This window comes from Ornithodoros turicata, chromosome 1 (assembly GCF_037126465.1).
Source record: "Ornithodoros turicata isolate Travis chromosome 1, ASM3712646v1, whole genome shotgun sequence".
NCBI classification, from domain to species: Eukaryota; Metazoa; Arthropoda; class Arachnida; order Ixodida; family Argasidae; genus Ornithodoros; species Ornithodoros turicata.
The window spans coordinates 17,101,679-17,114,306 of NC_088201.1; the positions used below are offsets into that span (position 1 = coordinate 17,101,679).

The 12,628-nt window shown below is 45.9% G+C and overlaps 1 protein-coding gene and 1 long non-coding RNA gene across 7 annotated transcripts in view; one reads left to right on the forward strand and one right to left on the reverse strand.

Annotated features, from left to right (window-relative positions):
• LOC135377548 (uncharacterized) overlaps positions 1-12,628 on the forward strand; it is a 156,761-nt gene that overhangs the window by 105,183 nt on the left and 38,950 nt on the right. The window lies entirely within an intron of this gene.
• LOC135377543 (protein slit-like) overlaps positions 1-12,628 on the reverse strand; it is a 268,615-nt gene that overhangs the window by 22,035 nt on the left and 233,952 nt on the right. For 3 of the 6 annotated variants that reach the window (XM_064610052.1, XM_064610053.1, XM_064610048.1), the window contains exons 15-20: positions 2,261-2,424; positions 1,912-2,062; positions 1,616-1,690; positions 1,428-1,499; positions 1,246-1,317; positions 211-282 (exon numbers count right to left, since the gene is read on the reverse strand). In XM_064610052.1, coding sequence (XP_064466122.1) covers positions 211-282; positions 1,246-1,317; positions 1,428-1,499; positions 1,616-1,690; positions 1,912-2,062; positions 2,261-2,424 — 606 coding nt within the window. The remainder of the gene's footprint in view (positions 1-210; positions 283-1,245; positions 1,318-1,427; positions 1,500-1,615; positions 1,691-1,911; positions 2,063-2,260; positions 2,425-12,628) is intronic. The other 3 variants (XM_064610049.1, XM_064610051.1, XM_064610050.1) reach the window with 3 other exon arrangements.

Below are 12,628 nucleotides of genomic sequence, written 5' to 3' on the forward strand. Positions count from 1 at the left end.
ATTTTCTTATTATAATTAAGCGATAGTTGAGCATAGCATCATACATAGAACAGCGTTGTTTGCGTAAGACTATGTCCGTAGACTTGCCCCGCCGTTGCCTATCATACCGCTAGAAAGCACCACCACAGATCTGGTTAGTAAATTGCAAAGCACCGAATGCTGCTTAAGACAATAATACATTTGAACCACTCAAGTGAGGTACCAACTCACAGAAGGCGCACAGAGTCCAAGTCAGCGAAGGTGTCATTAGTAATACTCGTTAGTTCGTTAGTTCGCAGCATCCTGAAACAAACGCATGCAAAGCCACATGTGAGACACTCGCTACACACATGCGCAAGCACTTTGGAGACCACAGAGATACTACACTACTAGTAACGGTATTAAACTGTACTTGTAATACCTATAGTACTGCACTGGCAGCACCAACAGTACACACAAATAATGTACATGCTCATATTCACTTCCTGAGCATGTAGAAAATACCACTTCTAGTTCATGAAATTCTAGTTGCCATACATGTCTGTCATGGAGGCAGTAGTGAGGGTCACAAAGCCTCCAAGGAATTAGTCGTTTGCAGAAGCAGTGTTGTTAGATTGTACTCCCCCCGCTACACCCGAACAGATCAGATACACTTGACGCACCTGACTTAAAAATCGTCCAGATATTACCACATGTACATGCTGTTCTAGATATTATTCTACACCCACTTTGGTCATTTGTTCGTGCTAGCAGATATACCAATGGCGCGCACGGACCTCTCAGCGCTGTTTTCTGGAAACCTGTTTCTGCGTGGGTTAGCGCCTATCTGGTTCTCTTCAATCACCCCACCATCTGGAATTTCAGTGGACGCTAGATATCCATGTACCCGTAGGCCTTGTTCGCATACGATTCTGTCGAACTAGACCTTCTAATATGCCCGCCTGTCTATCAATTGGGGATTTATTTATTTATGTTTGTGTGCCCTCGCAAAAGGGGATCGCATTCCTGTCGGGGCGGAGGCACATTTCATTCTATAATGCACTACAATAAGATCAGAATAACGCATTGCAACGTAAAAGGAAAACAACGAGACAGACCACAGAATAATACAAACACATCAGTCGTCAACATCAAGACACATACAGCAAACAAGAAAAAGAAAACGTGCGCACAGTACTATGCAAGAGAACACTAACGTTTAATCTCGATGTCGTGAATCATGCAACAGTGTCGTCTCAAACACAACCTATATAGTACAGTACTCACAGAGTCTTGATGTTTGTCAATCCAGCAAACATTTTCGGACGAACATGTTTCAGTTTATTTTCGGTCAATAATCTGAAAAAGATAAGCACGGGGTTAGCAAATAAATGCTACTTATTTCTTTCACTTCGTTATTTTTTTAAGCAAACCAAAGGAAACCATGAAGGAAGAGACGTTCAACTCACAAGTCCGATAGTGCTCCAGCACCAAGAAACGCGTTGTCTTCAATATCTGTGATCTCATTGTTTCGCAGGTCTCTGGAATAATGTGGAAGACAACACGCTACTTTTCATTGTGGGAGTGGTTATCATGCACCACGAAATCATCACCAGTCATCATTAGAATATCAGTAAACTATACTGACAACACTTACAGCTTATTCAAGTTTGGTAGCTTCTTGAAAACCCCGCTGTTCCGAACTTTAGCGATGCTGTTGTCATTCAGTCGCCTGAAAGTCACCAACATTTAGAAACGTGTGACGAAAGCAGCTGACGTCTACTGCACTCTCCTAAGAATACATAATTAAAGCTAGTTCTCAGGACGGCAATGTGGCATTTGTTAGTATTTACAAAGTAATAAAATAGTAATGGAAACCGTAATGCGGCCCAGGGGGCAAGGCAACAAGAACCACACACGTCAAAAAAGAAGATCAAGTTGAAGAACACTAACAATTCTGTCGTGAACATCGGAAGATCATTTGGAATATCCCCAAGGTTCTTTCGGGAACAGTCCACAATAGTTCCTTCACAGACGCAGTTCTCTGGACACTCGCGGTCTATGATACATTCTCCTGCCAATCGAGTCCTGTACTCCTCAGCACCTACAAAAGCAAATCAGTAAGAAGTACAAAAATTAGCAAGTTTCCAAGCATCATTTAAGTACGCAATCAACGGTAGACTTCCGCTGCACTATCTCATTGACTCTAAAAAGTTGGTGATCTCCAAGACATACTCAACGTGAGTCTGGACAGCTGCAGACGTGCAAGAGAACCGACATCGTGAAAGAACGAAACGTGTACCTTTACATTTAAATTTGCCTTCACCCATCTGGCTGATGCGACGTCGATGCATTCGCTTGGGGTGGTCGCAGCGGGCCCCACTCGTTTCTACCGGGTTCTTGTGCAAGTACAGCGCCAGCCATCGTAAGTTGCAGTCACAGATGAATGGGTTCCGCGCTAGGTGCCTGCATAGCCATAGACGTTCACCGTGAATGGTTTTATTGGAACTGATCGAAGCTATGTATACAAAGGTTGTTCAAGGTTTACCGATACTTTTGCTCGAGAAAAATCAGTAAGTAAGTATCATTGAATAAAACTTTCGGAGGACGAAGTGCAATCCTTCTCGGGTCAGCGGCACGCGCAGCAGCATCAGCAGATATCATGGCGGCGAACAGTGTGTCTGTAGCTCTGGAACAGCGATGCATAATCAACTTCCTTGTGAAGAGAACGTCAAGCCAGCTGAGATTTTGCAAAGATTGCAGGCACAGTATGGGGAACCAACGATGTCAAGGGGAAGAGTGTACGAAGGGTGCAGACAGTTTGGCGAACGACGGGATATGGTGACGAATGGACAACATGGACACGTTCGGCCGGCTGCTGTCACGCCAGTGAACATCGCAGGCGTTGAGCAAGCCATCCTCGAAAACCGGCGAGTAACAGTTCGGGACATTGCAGCCCAGCGTAATATTAGTGTCGGCGGTGTGGAGGCAATCATTCACGAGCACTTATTGTTCCGCAAAGTCTGTGCAAGATAGGTTCCCCGGCACGTCAGTTGTGATCAGAAGGGAGCGCGCATGACAGTCTCTGAGCAGCTCCTGAACCGGTTTCAATCCGTGGGGGCACGAATTTTTGCAACCAATGATAGCATGTGATGAAACCTGGATGCATCATTTCACCCCAGAGACAAAAAGAAGCAGCACGGAATGGTGACATAAGGCTTCCCCGCCGCCACAGAAAATCAAGATGCAGCCGTCTGCTGGGAAATCCATGGGAACTTTCTTCTGGGACATGTGAGTTGTCATCCATATGGACTTCCATCCATGTGGAGCAAGGGGGTCATGATTAATGCCCATATAGTACTACTAGGGTACTCCACATGGATAAAGGGTGCCGCGAAACGTGAGTCGCAAGAAAAGGCCTGGGATGTTGTCCGGAAGGGTCATTCTTCCTCATGACGATGCCCGGCCTCACACGGCGAATTTGACGGTAGCAACCCAGGCCGAAATGCGCTGGGAGGTTTTGCCCCATGCCCCTTACAGCCCAGATTTACCCCCAAGCGATTACCATTTGTTTGGGCCCCTTAACGAGCACCTCGGAGGAAAGACGTTCCACACAGATGAAGCCTTCCAGAAAGATGTCCTGCAGTGGCTACAGCAGCCCACTTCTTTCTAGAGATGTCTAGCGATGCCAGCGGTGTCTAGATGCGCAAGGTGAATACTTAAAAAAAACTAACGTGGTTTGGTGTTTCCCGAATTTTCCATTGTATTTAAAAAAATAAAAGTATCGGTGAGCCTTGAACGACCCTTGTATATAGTAGTAATTCAGCAACACACGTAAAGACTGCCATGCCACGGCGGGTGACGTGGTCCGTACAAGTGTTGTACCGGCAACCATGTTCTACAACGACGTAGTATACGGTGCGTTGAAATCACTGGATTCATGTCAAGCTGTTATATACAACCGACAGTGTTTTCCCGTTGGCGAAAGAAGTTTAGGTTGTTGCGCAACTTTAGCATACATCAATCACAGTCCCGTTTTCCTGAAGCATTATTTTTCTGCGTTTAGAGGAAAAATGACGCGTCCAAACACGATGCTCTTAGGCACGATATCCGTATCGTGTAAACATCAGAATTGCAGCGTTCCTTTCCATCGCTAGATTTGCTCGGGTGTAACGTCCAGAGTCATAGATTTGTGCGGAGCAGAAACCTATATCCATATACAACAAAATATACGATGTGTGCAGCAGTGACGTGCATATGAGGAAAGCTGGAAGAGACGCGCGTAGCCCTTTGGGAATAGCCGTCCCCACTGCGAAAACCTATCTGCCATCTTATAACTTCCCCCTCGCGGTGCTAGGAAATCTTTGATGGATTTTCTTACATACATATATGTTGTTGTTTTTTTCCTTTGCAGAGTGCAAGCGTGCAATCGTGAGAAGTGCAAGTGTCTGCTTTGTGGAGTGCAAGAGTGACTAGCAAATATCTAGCTTATTTTGCACATAATACGTGGGTGTTGTTCATAGAACTTTAATTCAACGTTTTCTCAGGACGGAGATGACGGTACAACTGTGATCGAAATCACGGTTATGTGCAGATAAATTACTTATTACCTTTTCTTGAAAAGCAAATTTCCGCAAGAAAAGTAAAAGAAATTACGGGAGGAGAACTTTTTTCACCGCCGCCCTTTGATTCAAACAGAATCAGATTCAGAATTTGAATCAGAATTTGATTCGCAGGATATGAATAGTGGCACTTCTGCTTCAGCGTGGAGTGGTACATTGCACGCTGTACCATTTTGAGACACGCCGCTTTCTACGTATTAGACTTGTTTACAGACTTCGCAATAACGACGACAACATTTAATTTCGATGATGATGGTGGGGCGCTTCAGTAGGCGAGTTTTGTGTCTGTTACAGGATTTTTCCAGCATATTAGCAAAGTTCCGCCTTGCTGTATAGTGCAGACGATTTTCTTTCAATACATGGTTACTACAAATCGCCGTTGAACAGGGGCTCACTCGTGTTACTTCCTGCTAGGAAAGCACTCCACTGAATTTGTCAAATTTTTGATTAAGATGAAGACTGCTTCACCGTAAATGTATTAGTGCAACCAGCATAATACTAGTTGTATCGTGTATACTTGAGTGTATCGTATTGCACTTTCGTGATATTGGGTGACTCACGACTTTCAAGAAGGACTGAGTACTGGGAATGCACGCCGTGTACCCATTGATGTATATTTCCTCTTCTTTTCTTTTTTTTTCTTTTCAGTGCTCTGTTTTGGTGGTGTCAGTAATATGACGCCATGGAGCGCGTCCGCTTCTTGCAATTTCAGTTGTGCGCTTGATGATGTTTGGACGACGTCCTGGCGAGCATGGTCAAAAGTAGTCAGTACAAGCGACATCGGTTACGTCACTACATTCACGGCTAGTGTTGGGGTATTCCGGGATCCCGGATGTTTTTTGAAATCCCGAGATCTGCTAGAAAAAATCCCGGGATTGTGGGATTTTTTTCGCATTCGGCATTTGAGGTATTGGACTGCCAACACTCCAATACTATGAAAGATGAAAGTCTCTTCTCTTGAAAGTCTCTCTTGAAAGTCAGTTCTCTCAACTCCAATACTGTCCCGGGATTCCCGTTCCGGGATACATCCGGAACAATCCCGAAAACCCGGAATTGAAAAAATGACCCGGGATTCCCAACACTATTCACGCCTGAACTCAATAGGATGATTTAACGTCACACGTGAATGTACTAGCAGTTATAGCCAACATAAACGGAAAGTAGCCTGCAGGTGCTGAGCACTTTCATTTTGCTCTCTCTGAAACACTGATGAGTTCTGAAAAGCTTGTGAACGATTGCTCCTTTATTCGAAGTGAAAGGGCAAGGAATTAGAGTGATGATGACGTAAGTCGTCTCGACGTTGTCATCGCATCCGAAAGAGGGGGGACCGTTCGAGGAGAGACCCTCGACGTTTCGACGTGTGCATTCAGAAAGGGGAGAGGACGACTCAACGATCGAATATCGACTCTTTCTCCTCCTGAGGGACGCCTGGAAAACAGCTCCATAACGTTGCATGTATTAGACCACTGTTATCGCCATTAGGCCGCTGAATGGGACAGAACAGTAGTCGAGAGAACAAGCTTGGCTGGCAATCGAAGTTGTAATTTATCTCCAGGGTAAAATGCATCCGATGTGAAAGCATGTGATAATGGGGACACTTTCGAGCGTCGCTTTGCGTCGACGGCTGAAGCCCAATCTGGAATACAGGCCTCTAAAAGCCAACGTGGTTTTGGGGATTCCACATCTGTCACGCGACAATTATCGCAATCACAGTGTCGAAACAGAGATTTGGATGATGTCTTTAGAAAGACAACCGCAGAGATAGTAGTTTGACAAATAGCTCCATAAACACTCGTCTTTCAGCGTGGTCCGCAGCTACTCTGGTGCGAACTCGTTTCTCCTGCCGTGTGTGTAAGTGCCTTCGTGACGGTGCACCTCGCGTGCGATCACAAGGCACAACAGAGTGGCTCTCAGCGACGCCAGATGAAACTTGTTGACAAAACGCGACGAAACGGCAGCTGACAGCATCAACATGCTCCAAGGTTACGATATGAAATGTCTCAACACTGTAAAGTAGTGACGCTCCAATACTTATTTTTGGGGGTGTATGGAGAGATGGAGGATCTCACACGGTTTAGTTGCATACCCTATAACATGTGCCTAACCTGAATTTTCCTTTTTCTTGAGTTAGTGAATTATAGCAGTTTCGGAAAGCAGGAAGTTTCCAAAATTGTTGGGGTAATAAAGAGGTTCGTACAGCGCAGTATGATCAAAATTAGATTACTCGCTACGTACAGATTAGTAGTAGTGGTACACGAGCATTCTCACGTTTCATGCAGCCATTTAGCATTGGGCGCGCATTCAAGTCGAAGGAAGTCGCTTTGAAAATGAAAATTGAAAACCTGGCCCCAAATGAATGGCAATCAAAGGCAATGTGGCGTCTGCCATGTTGCTAACATAACAATTTAATTTCAGTCAAGCTTGCTTAATTCAAGGGGTTAATTCCTGCAAGCTCGTTAGGTAGTCTACAAAAGCTCCCGCTGATGGCAGTGTGGAGCTTCGCTCCTGAGAGTTCCAGGATCTCATCATTTTGATGCTGTTCTTGCACGCGCACAAAGATGGACACACGCCAGTTCTACCATCTACAAGTGCGCGGAGAGAAAAATATGGGGTGCGATTGCCAATATTTATCCTATCCTAATTTCGCACGTGCTCGGATTCTAAACCCTTCTATTTTCGTACTGCCTCCGAGTTGACTGAACAAAACTCGTAGTGTTCATTGTTCTATGTACATCGCCCCCCGCCATTCCTAATGTGGCGTAACAACAGACACAGCTGGATGGCAGCACGAGCATCGAAAACAGGTTCACACTCTTTCCCTCTGCAAGGGTCAAGTGCACCTACCCCACCGGCGGCTACAATTGTGGCTCCCAGGGGTGCGCTTTCGAAACGAAACCCAACCGATAAAACCATTTACAGATATCATTAAACCTCAAAAGTTGCCGACAGCAGAAGACGACTTTCAACTCTTACGGCGAAACAGAACGATCTTATGCCACGAGGTTTTCATATTGCTCGACTGACACGTTCGAATCATCGAACCTCTGTTGCTAAACTTCAGATATAGTAATGATGGTGGTTTCTGGCGATAAAAATACCATTTCGTTCGCTGCGTGCGGTGCTTTTTTTTTTTTTTTTTTTCGAGTCATACGTTCAGCATTATCTTAAGTTCCTCCTCTTTTGCTCAGATCAAGCCGACCGCTGTGTTTCCTTCGTTAGGTGCAAAAGAAAAAAGAGAAACGATGTCGGATGAAAGATTGTTGCAAGCTCCATTTGAGTTCAACCGAAAATATGTGGCCACACAGTCAGCATGACAAAACGTTGAGAAAAAAAAAAAAAGCAGCGCTTCGTTCATGCACACGTTCATGCACAATGAGTCTGGTTGCAGGCAACACCACAAAGCAACGTACAATGGCCGGCAAATTATTGTAAAGAACACATTGTGCCGTCTTTCATTAGCTACGTTGAAGTGATACTTGATAGTGACTCTTAGGCAGCGTTCACACGGGGCAACTTTTTCCGGCAAATACGAGCAATTTTCGAGTTGCTGGCAGTCGGCCGACACCGGCAACCTCAAACAACTGGAGCTGCTCGGAATCGCTCCCCGACCGAAAACTTGAGAAGGTGCTCGTGCACCGGCCAAGCAGCGAGGGGAGCATTGCCACGTGACTCCCGATGGCGTGATATGATTTCGTTCGTGGGTTCATGGGTTCAAATCCTGCAGTAGCAGCTGCGAAATAACTTTTTTTCACTAACGCCACAAAAAACATATCAATAGCCATTTTTTGAAGATAATGATGATCTTTGGGCGCAAAAAACAGACTAAAGGCCTGTTCCGAAATAGCGCGATATTGTTCTCCTCGCAGTGCTCCAAACCGCTAAAAATTAGTGCTTGCCGGAGTTCAGCTCGTGTCAACTTTTTCAGCGCTAATATTAGCACTACATTCGCGTTGGCCAATGAGGAGTCCCTTTAGCGATGACGTCGCGGAAGTCGTGGAGTAGTTTTGCTTCCGCGTTTCACGCCACGGCGACGGCATTGGAACCGGCGAGCGTGTCATCCAAAATGTCTGGTAATTTTCTGTTCAGTCAGTTGATCGAACTTGTTCGTCTGAATGCTGTTGAACTCCGGAGGCGCCATGATGGGAGAGACCGGAAAGGACAATGCTAAATTATAGCGCTAGCGCTGCTTTGCAAGTGTGAACCGTGCGATAACAGTGAGCGCTGTTTTTGCGCGCCATTTTGTAGCGCTATATTAGCGCGCTGCTATATGTCGGAACAGACCTTCAGATTTCATAAACAGCAGTAAAGAAAAGACACGATCAGTTGGATTCGAACCCACATTCTCCGGTTGCCATATGGTTGCTTGTGGGTAGCGTTACCAAGTTGCTGCGTGCGAACGCGTTCTCGAAATTGCTCATAAAACGTTGCTTTGAGTTGCTTCAAGTTGCTGGAAAAAGTGCCCCGTGTGAACGTAGCCTAAGTGATCGTGTAGTGATTCGATAGTGACCCTTGCTGTGTCTAGCACTTGGCCTTCGACAAAATATTTCATTACGTACACACATAACAGGCGCGCATTCACAATAATGTAGAACTGTGAGAGAGAAATGCGAATTTACACGTGACACACAAGCAGAGCGGATGTAGAGATGACGATGATAAGTCGCAAAAGCACATTGAACGGCTAGCCAATTTTCAGATTTCACCAACGTATTTGTGACATCGAACCGTAACAGTTGATGCCCCCGAAAAAGAACTGGACGAGTAACAAAAGCACTCCCTTCCCGTCTGGCTTCTATCAAAGAACAATGAGTGCGCGCCTTGGTTACGGCTTCGCACCCGATAGATCACACTCCGGGTGGTATACGGGCGGAATTCCACCCAAGGCAGTATCGAGGCAACGAGGCTACAGGTATCAAAGACAGGGCACCCGCCAAAGTAACAAAAACGGACGACAAGGCAAAAAAGAAACAGGAAAGAAAGAGAGCAAACCTCTGCGCGCAGGCCCAAATCCCAGAGCTTGTATTCGCTAAGTAAACCCAGAGCGGTGCAATCTCTCTATTTCGGGCTCAATTAAATTGTTGCTGGTGCTTCCCGCGATCGAACCGCGATGTCCGGCTTCGAACAGAGCCGTAAGAGAACTGGAGGATGGCGATATTAGGCTATAACTCACATCTGGGGCTTCCTTCTCCAACAATACCGGATTGGTTTGCTCTGGTGTGTGTCAGGAGATACGCTTACTCTAAGTGATCTGCCAGAGACGGTTACGCCGCACGCGCCTCTCGGGTCTTCACGCAATGCCTCGCTTTCCGCTCGCGATGCCGCGGTTGCTCTTTGCCATTGTTATCGAGCAGTTTCCGAGAGCGGTGTTGATATGAAGACGGGAAATAAATTGCACCAGCAGGCGGCGCTGCGCAATGAATGCAGGTGCGTGCCGCCCTACAGACAATTTGGGTGAAGTTAACTTATCGCGGGAACATCAAGACGGCATGCAGACGGAGGTGGTCGTCTTAAGTTAGTGGTTGAAGTGATTGGAGTAGCTCCTGCAACGTTCATGCAATTGTGCCGCAAGTTCGCTGGCACCATGCAAGCTAATAGTTTCGCAATGGGCGTTTGATGGAAAGACGCGGCTGTTGCCGATCTATGGGCTAGGCTACAAAATGGTACAAATGATACAAAATGGTTGTATTTGGAAGTGCTGTCCCTCGGCACGGCAGACGTGTTTTATTTACGTTTCACATATACCAGTGAGGTACTCAATCAAAAAGTGAAATGAGGCAACAGGACTAACTAGAGCTGACATCTTTTCTTCGTCTTGAATAATGTAACGAAAATTGAGTTAATAGCTCTCGGTTGTTGAGGGCTAGCTACTCCAAAACACTGGGGACACGACAGATCACTGCAACAGCAAATTCTGTGTCGAGAATAGGACAGTGCATCGCCCGCGCTATCTCTCAACTGGAGCTTTCCTGCAATTGTTGGGTTTGTTAATGATCTTCTCTGGGGTAGGGCAGATTGTATCAAATACGGAAGATCCTGCCGTGGTGCAGAATCCCTTCCCGCGAGAAGCAGTCACATGTCTTTGTTCTCTTAGACTCCGCAACACCACCTGAACCTTCAGGTTTCCGCGATCCCTACACTATATTGAGTCAAAGCGCGAGTTTCAACGACGCCATAACATAATTTTATTGACAACTGAGTGGAACATTTTTCAAAAAGGGCAGCCGAAGCCTATAGGCTAGTTGGTAACTTAGCCAGTTGGGCACTTGCAAATACCGTCAACGACTGACAGTTCACGGAAAACATTTCTATTGTACACCTGCAGATACCCTATGAGATTACGTCACAGATGTCCATCTAACGGCTTCAGACATCAGGCTTACTACTCAAAGTGACCCCGCAGTACTTGCTCTTTCCGAAGGCATCCGGGAATAGAAACTTCTTTCCAGATTGAAGAGGAAGATGTCTCTCCGCCGGCCTACAAACAACAGGGATGTCTCCCTTCCCACTTGCCATCCCTGTGTCTGTCGACTCCTATTGGTGACAGCTTCATTTCCCGCCTGAACTGGTACGCGTATTTCCCCCTAGACAACGAGAACACACCGACTCGCAGGAAATAAACAAAGTAAACACTTTACAGCGACGCCGGTCCTGCGCAGAAGCCATTGCTAAGATGCCAGCTCAAGTTTATCTGGAAGAATTTCCTTCTGGCGCATGTTTACAGTGAGGGAACCACGTTTCTTTACCGTCATTTTAACTCCGACAGAATATTAGACAGAAATGTTATACCGTAAACGCTCAATATGATGCGGATACGCCTAATGAGGACCTGACAAGACAGTGTTATTAAAGTTTATAGATTGATAAAAGACAGTAATCGAACGAGCGAGACATGAAAATGCTTTTAGCCCGCAAAGTTGTTGTTAGGGGACGACAAAGAAACACAAATGAAACTCGGAGACAAAATAAAGAACGATCTGTTTGGTGATCGCGGCGAATAGTCGGTACGGTCCGATAAAAACAGTGTCAGGAAGTTTCAGGTGCCAGCGATGCATTTTTGGTGTCTCTCGATCACTGTCGCTTCTTTAGCATATAGCGCCTTTTTCATCGAAGATATAATTATAATTCCTGAGTTTACGTCATGAACTATGATCATGAGCGAGTGGTCGGCCTGTGGATTAATTTTGCTGAAAGCTCAGCACACGGCACGGGGTCCTCGCGGAACACGGCGTGTCTAAGCAACCCTGCCACCGAGCTGGTGGCGTCATCGGTGGGGATCGAACCCGCATCCTTGGGATCAGAAGGCGGACACGCTACCAACTGATCCACCGAGACCGATTTTTGATCAAAGACGACGCAGTAACAATGCTAAGCAATCTGAGTTCCTTGACACATTCAGCAGCTGATCTCAAAAATATTCTAGGACTCGATGTTCTTTTAAAAGTGGATACGGAAGGTAATACGGGCGATGTAGCGGAACACTGCAGTCTGAAATGTGCGATTTGCTCGTTGCTTGACTGGCCAGTGGATTTGGAAGCCTCACATTCAATACTTCGCGTAGTAATACGATTTTACAGCGACGGCTGCATATGCAGAGTTAAGCATCGGATAGCGTGCGTGCGCCGTGTGTCCCAGATATCGCGGCGCGGTGCATACCTGGGTAAATTACTTTTGAAATGTAATTAAATTACATTACTCATTACCCCAGCTGGAATGTAATTAAATTACATTACAATTACTACGGAAAAGTAATGACATTACAAAGTCATTACTGCTACCTTAATCGTAATGATATTGAGAATGTGGAAATTCGTTGCTAGACTAAGACAACACTATGTTGTAACAACAAGAAATTTTTTATTCTGTCCGGAAGATTGTTACAATCCTTTTTTATTTCAAAAAGCTCCTGTTGCAGCGAAGGAGCAACTGGGTTTCGAAGTGGCCATCTCCCTCCCGATCTTCTGGACCGGAGGTTGGGATCCGGAAACAATGACTACAGTCCACAGACCGTTGACCTGAACAATGTTTGTTCGTGGTGGGGCGGTGCCCTG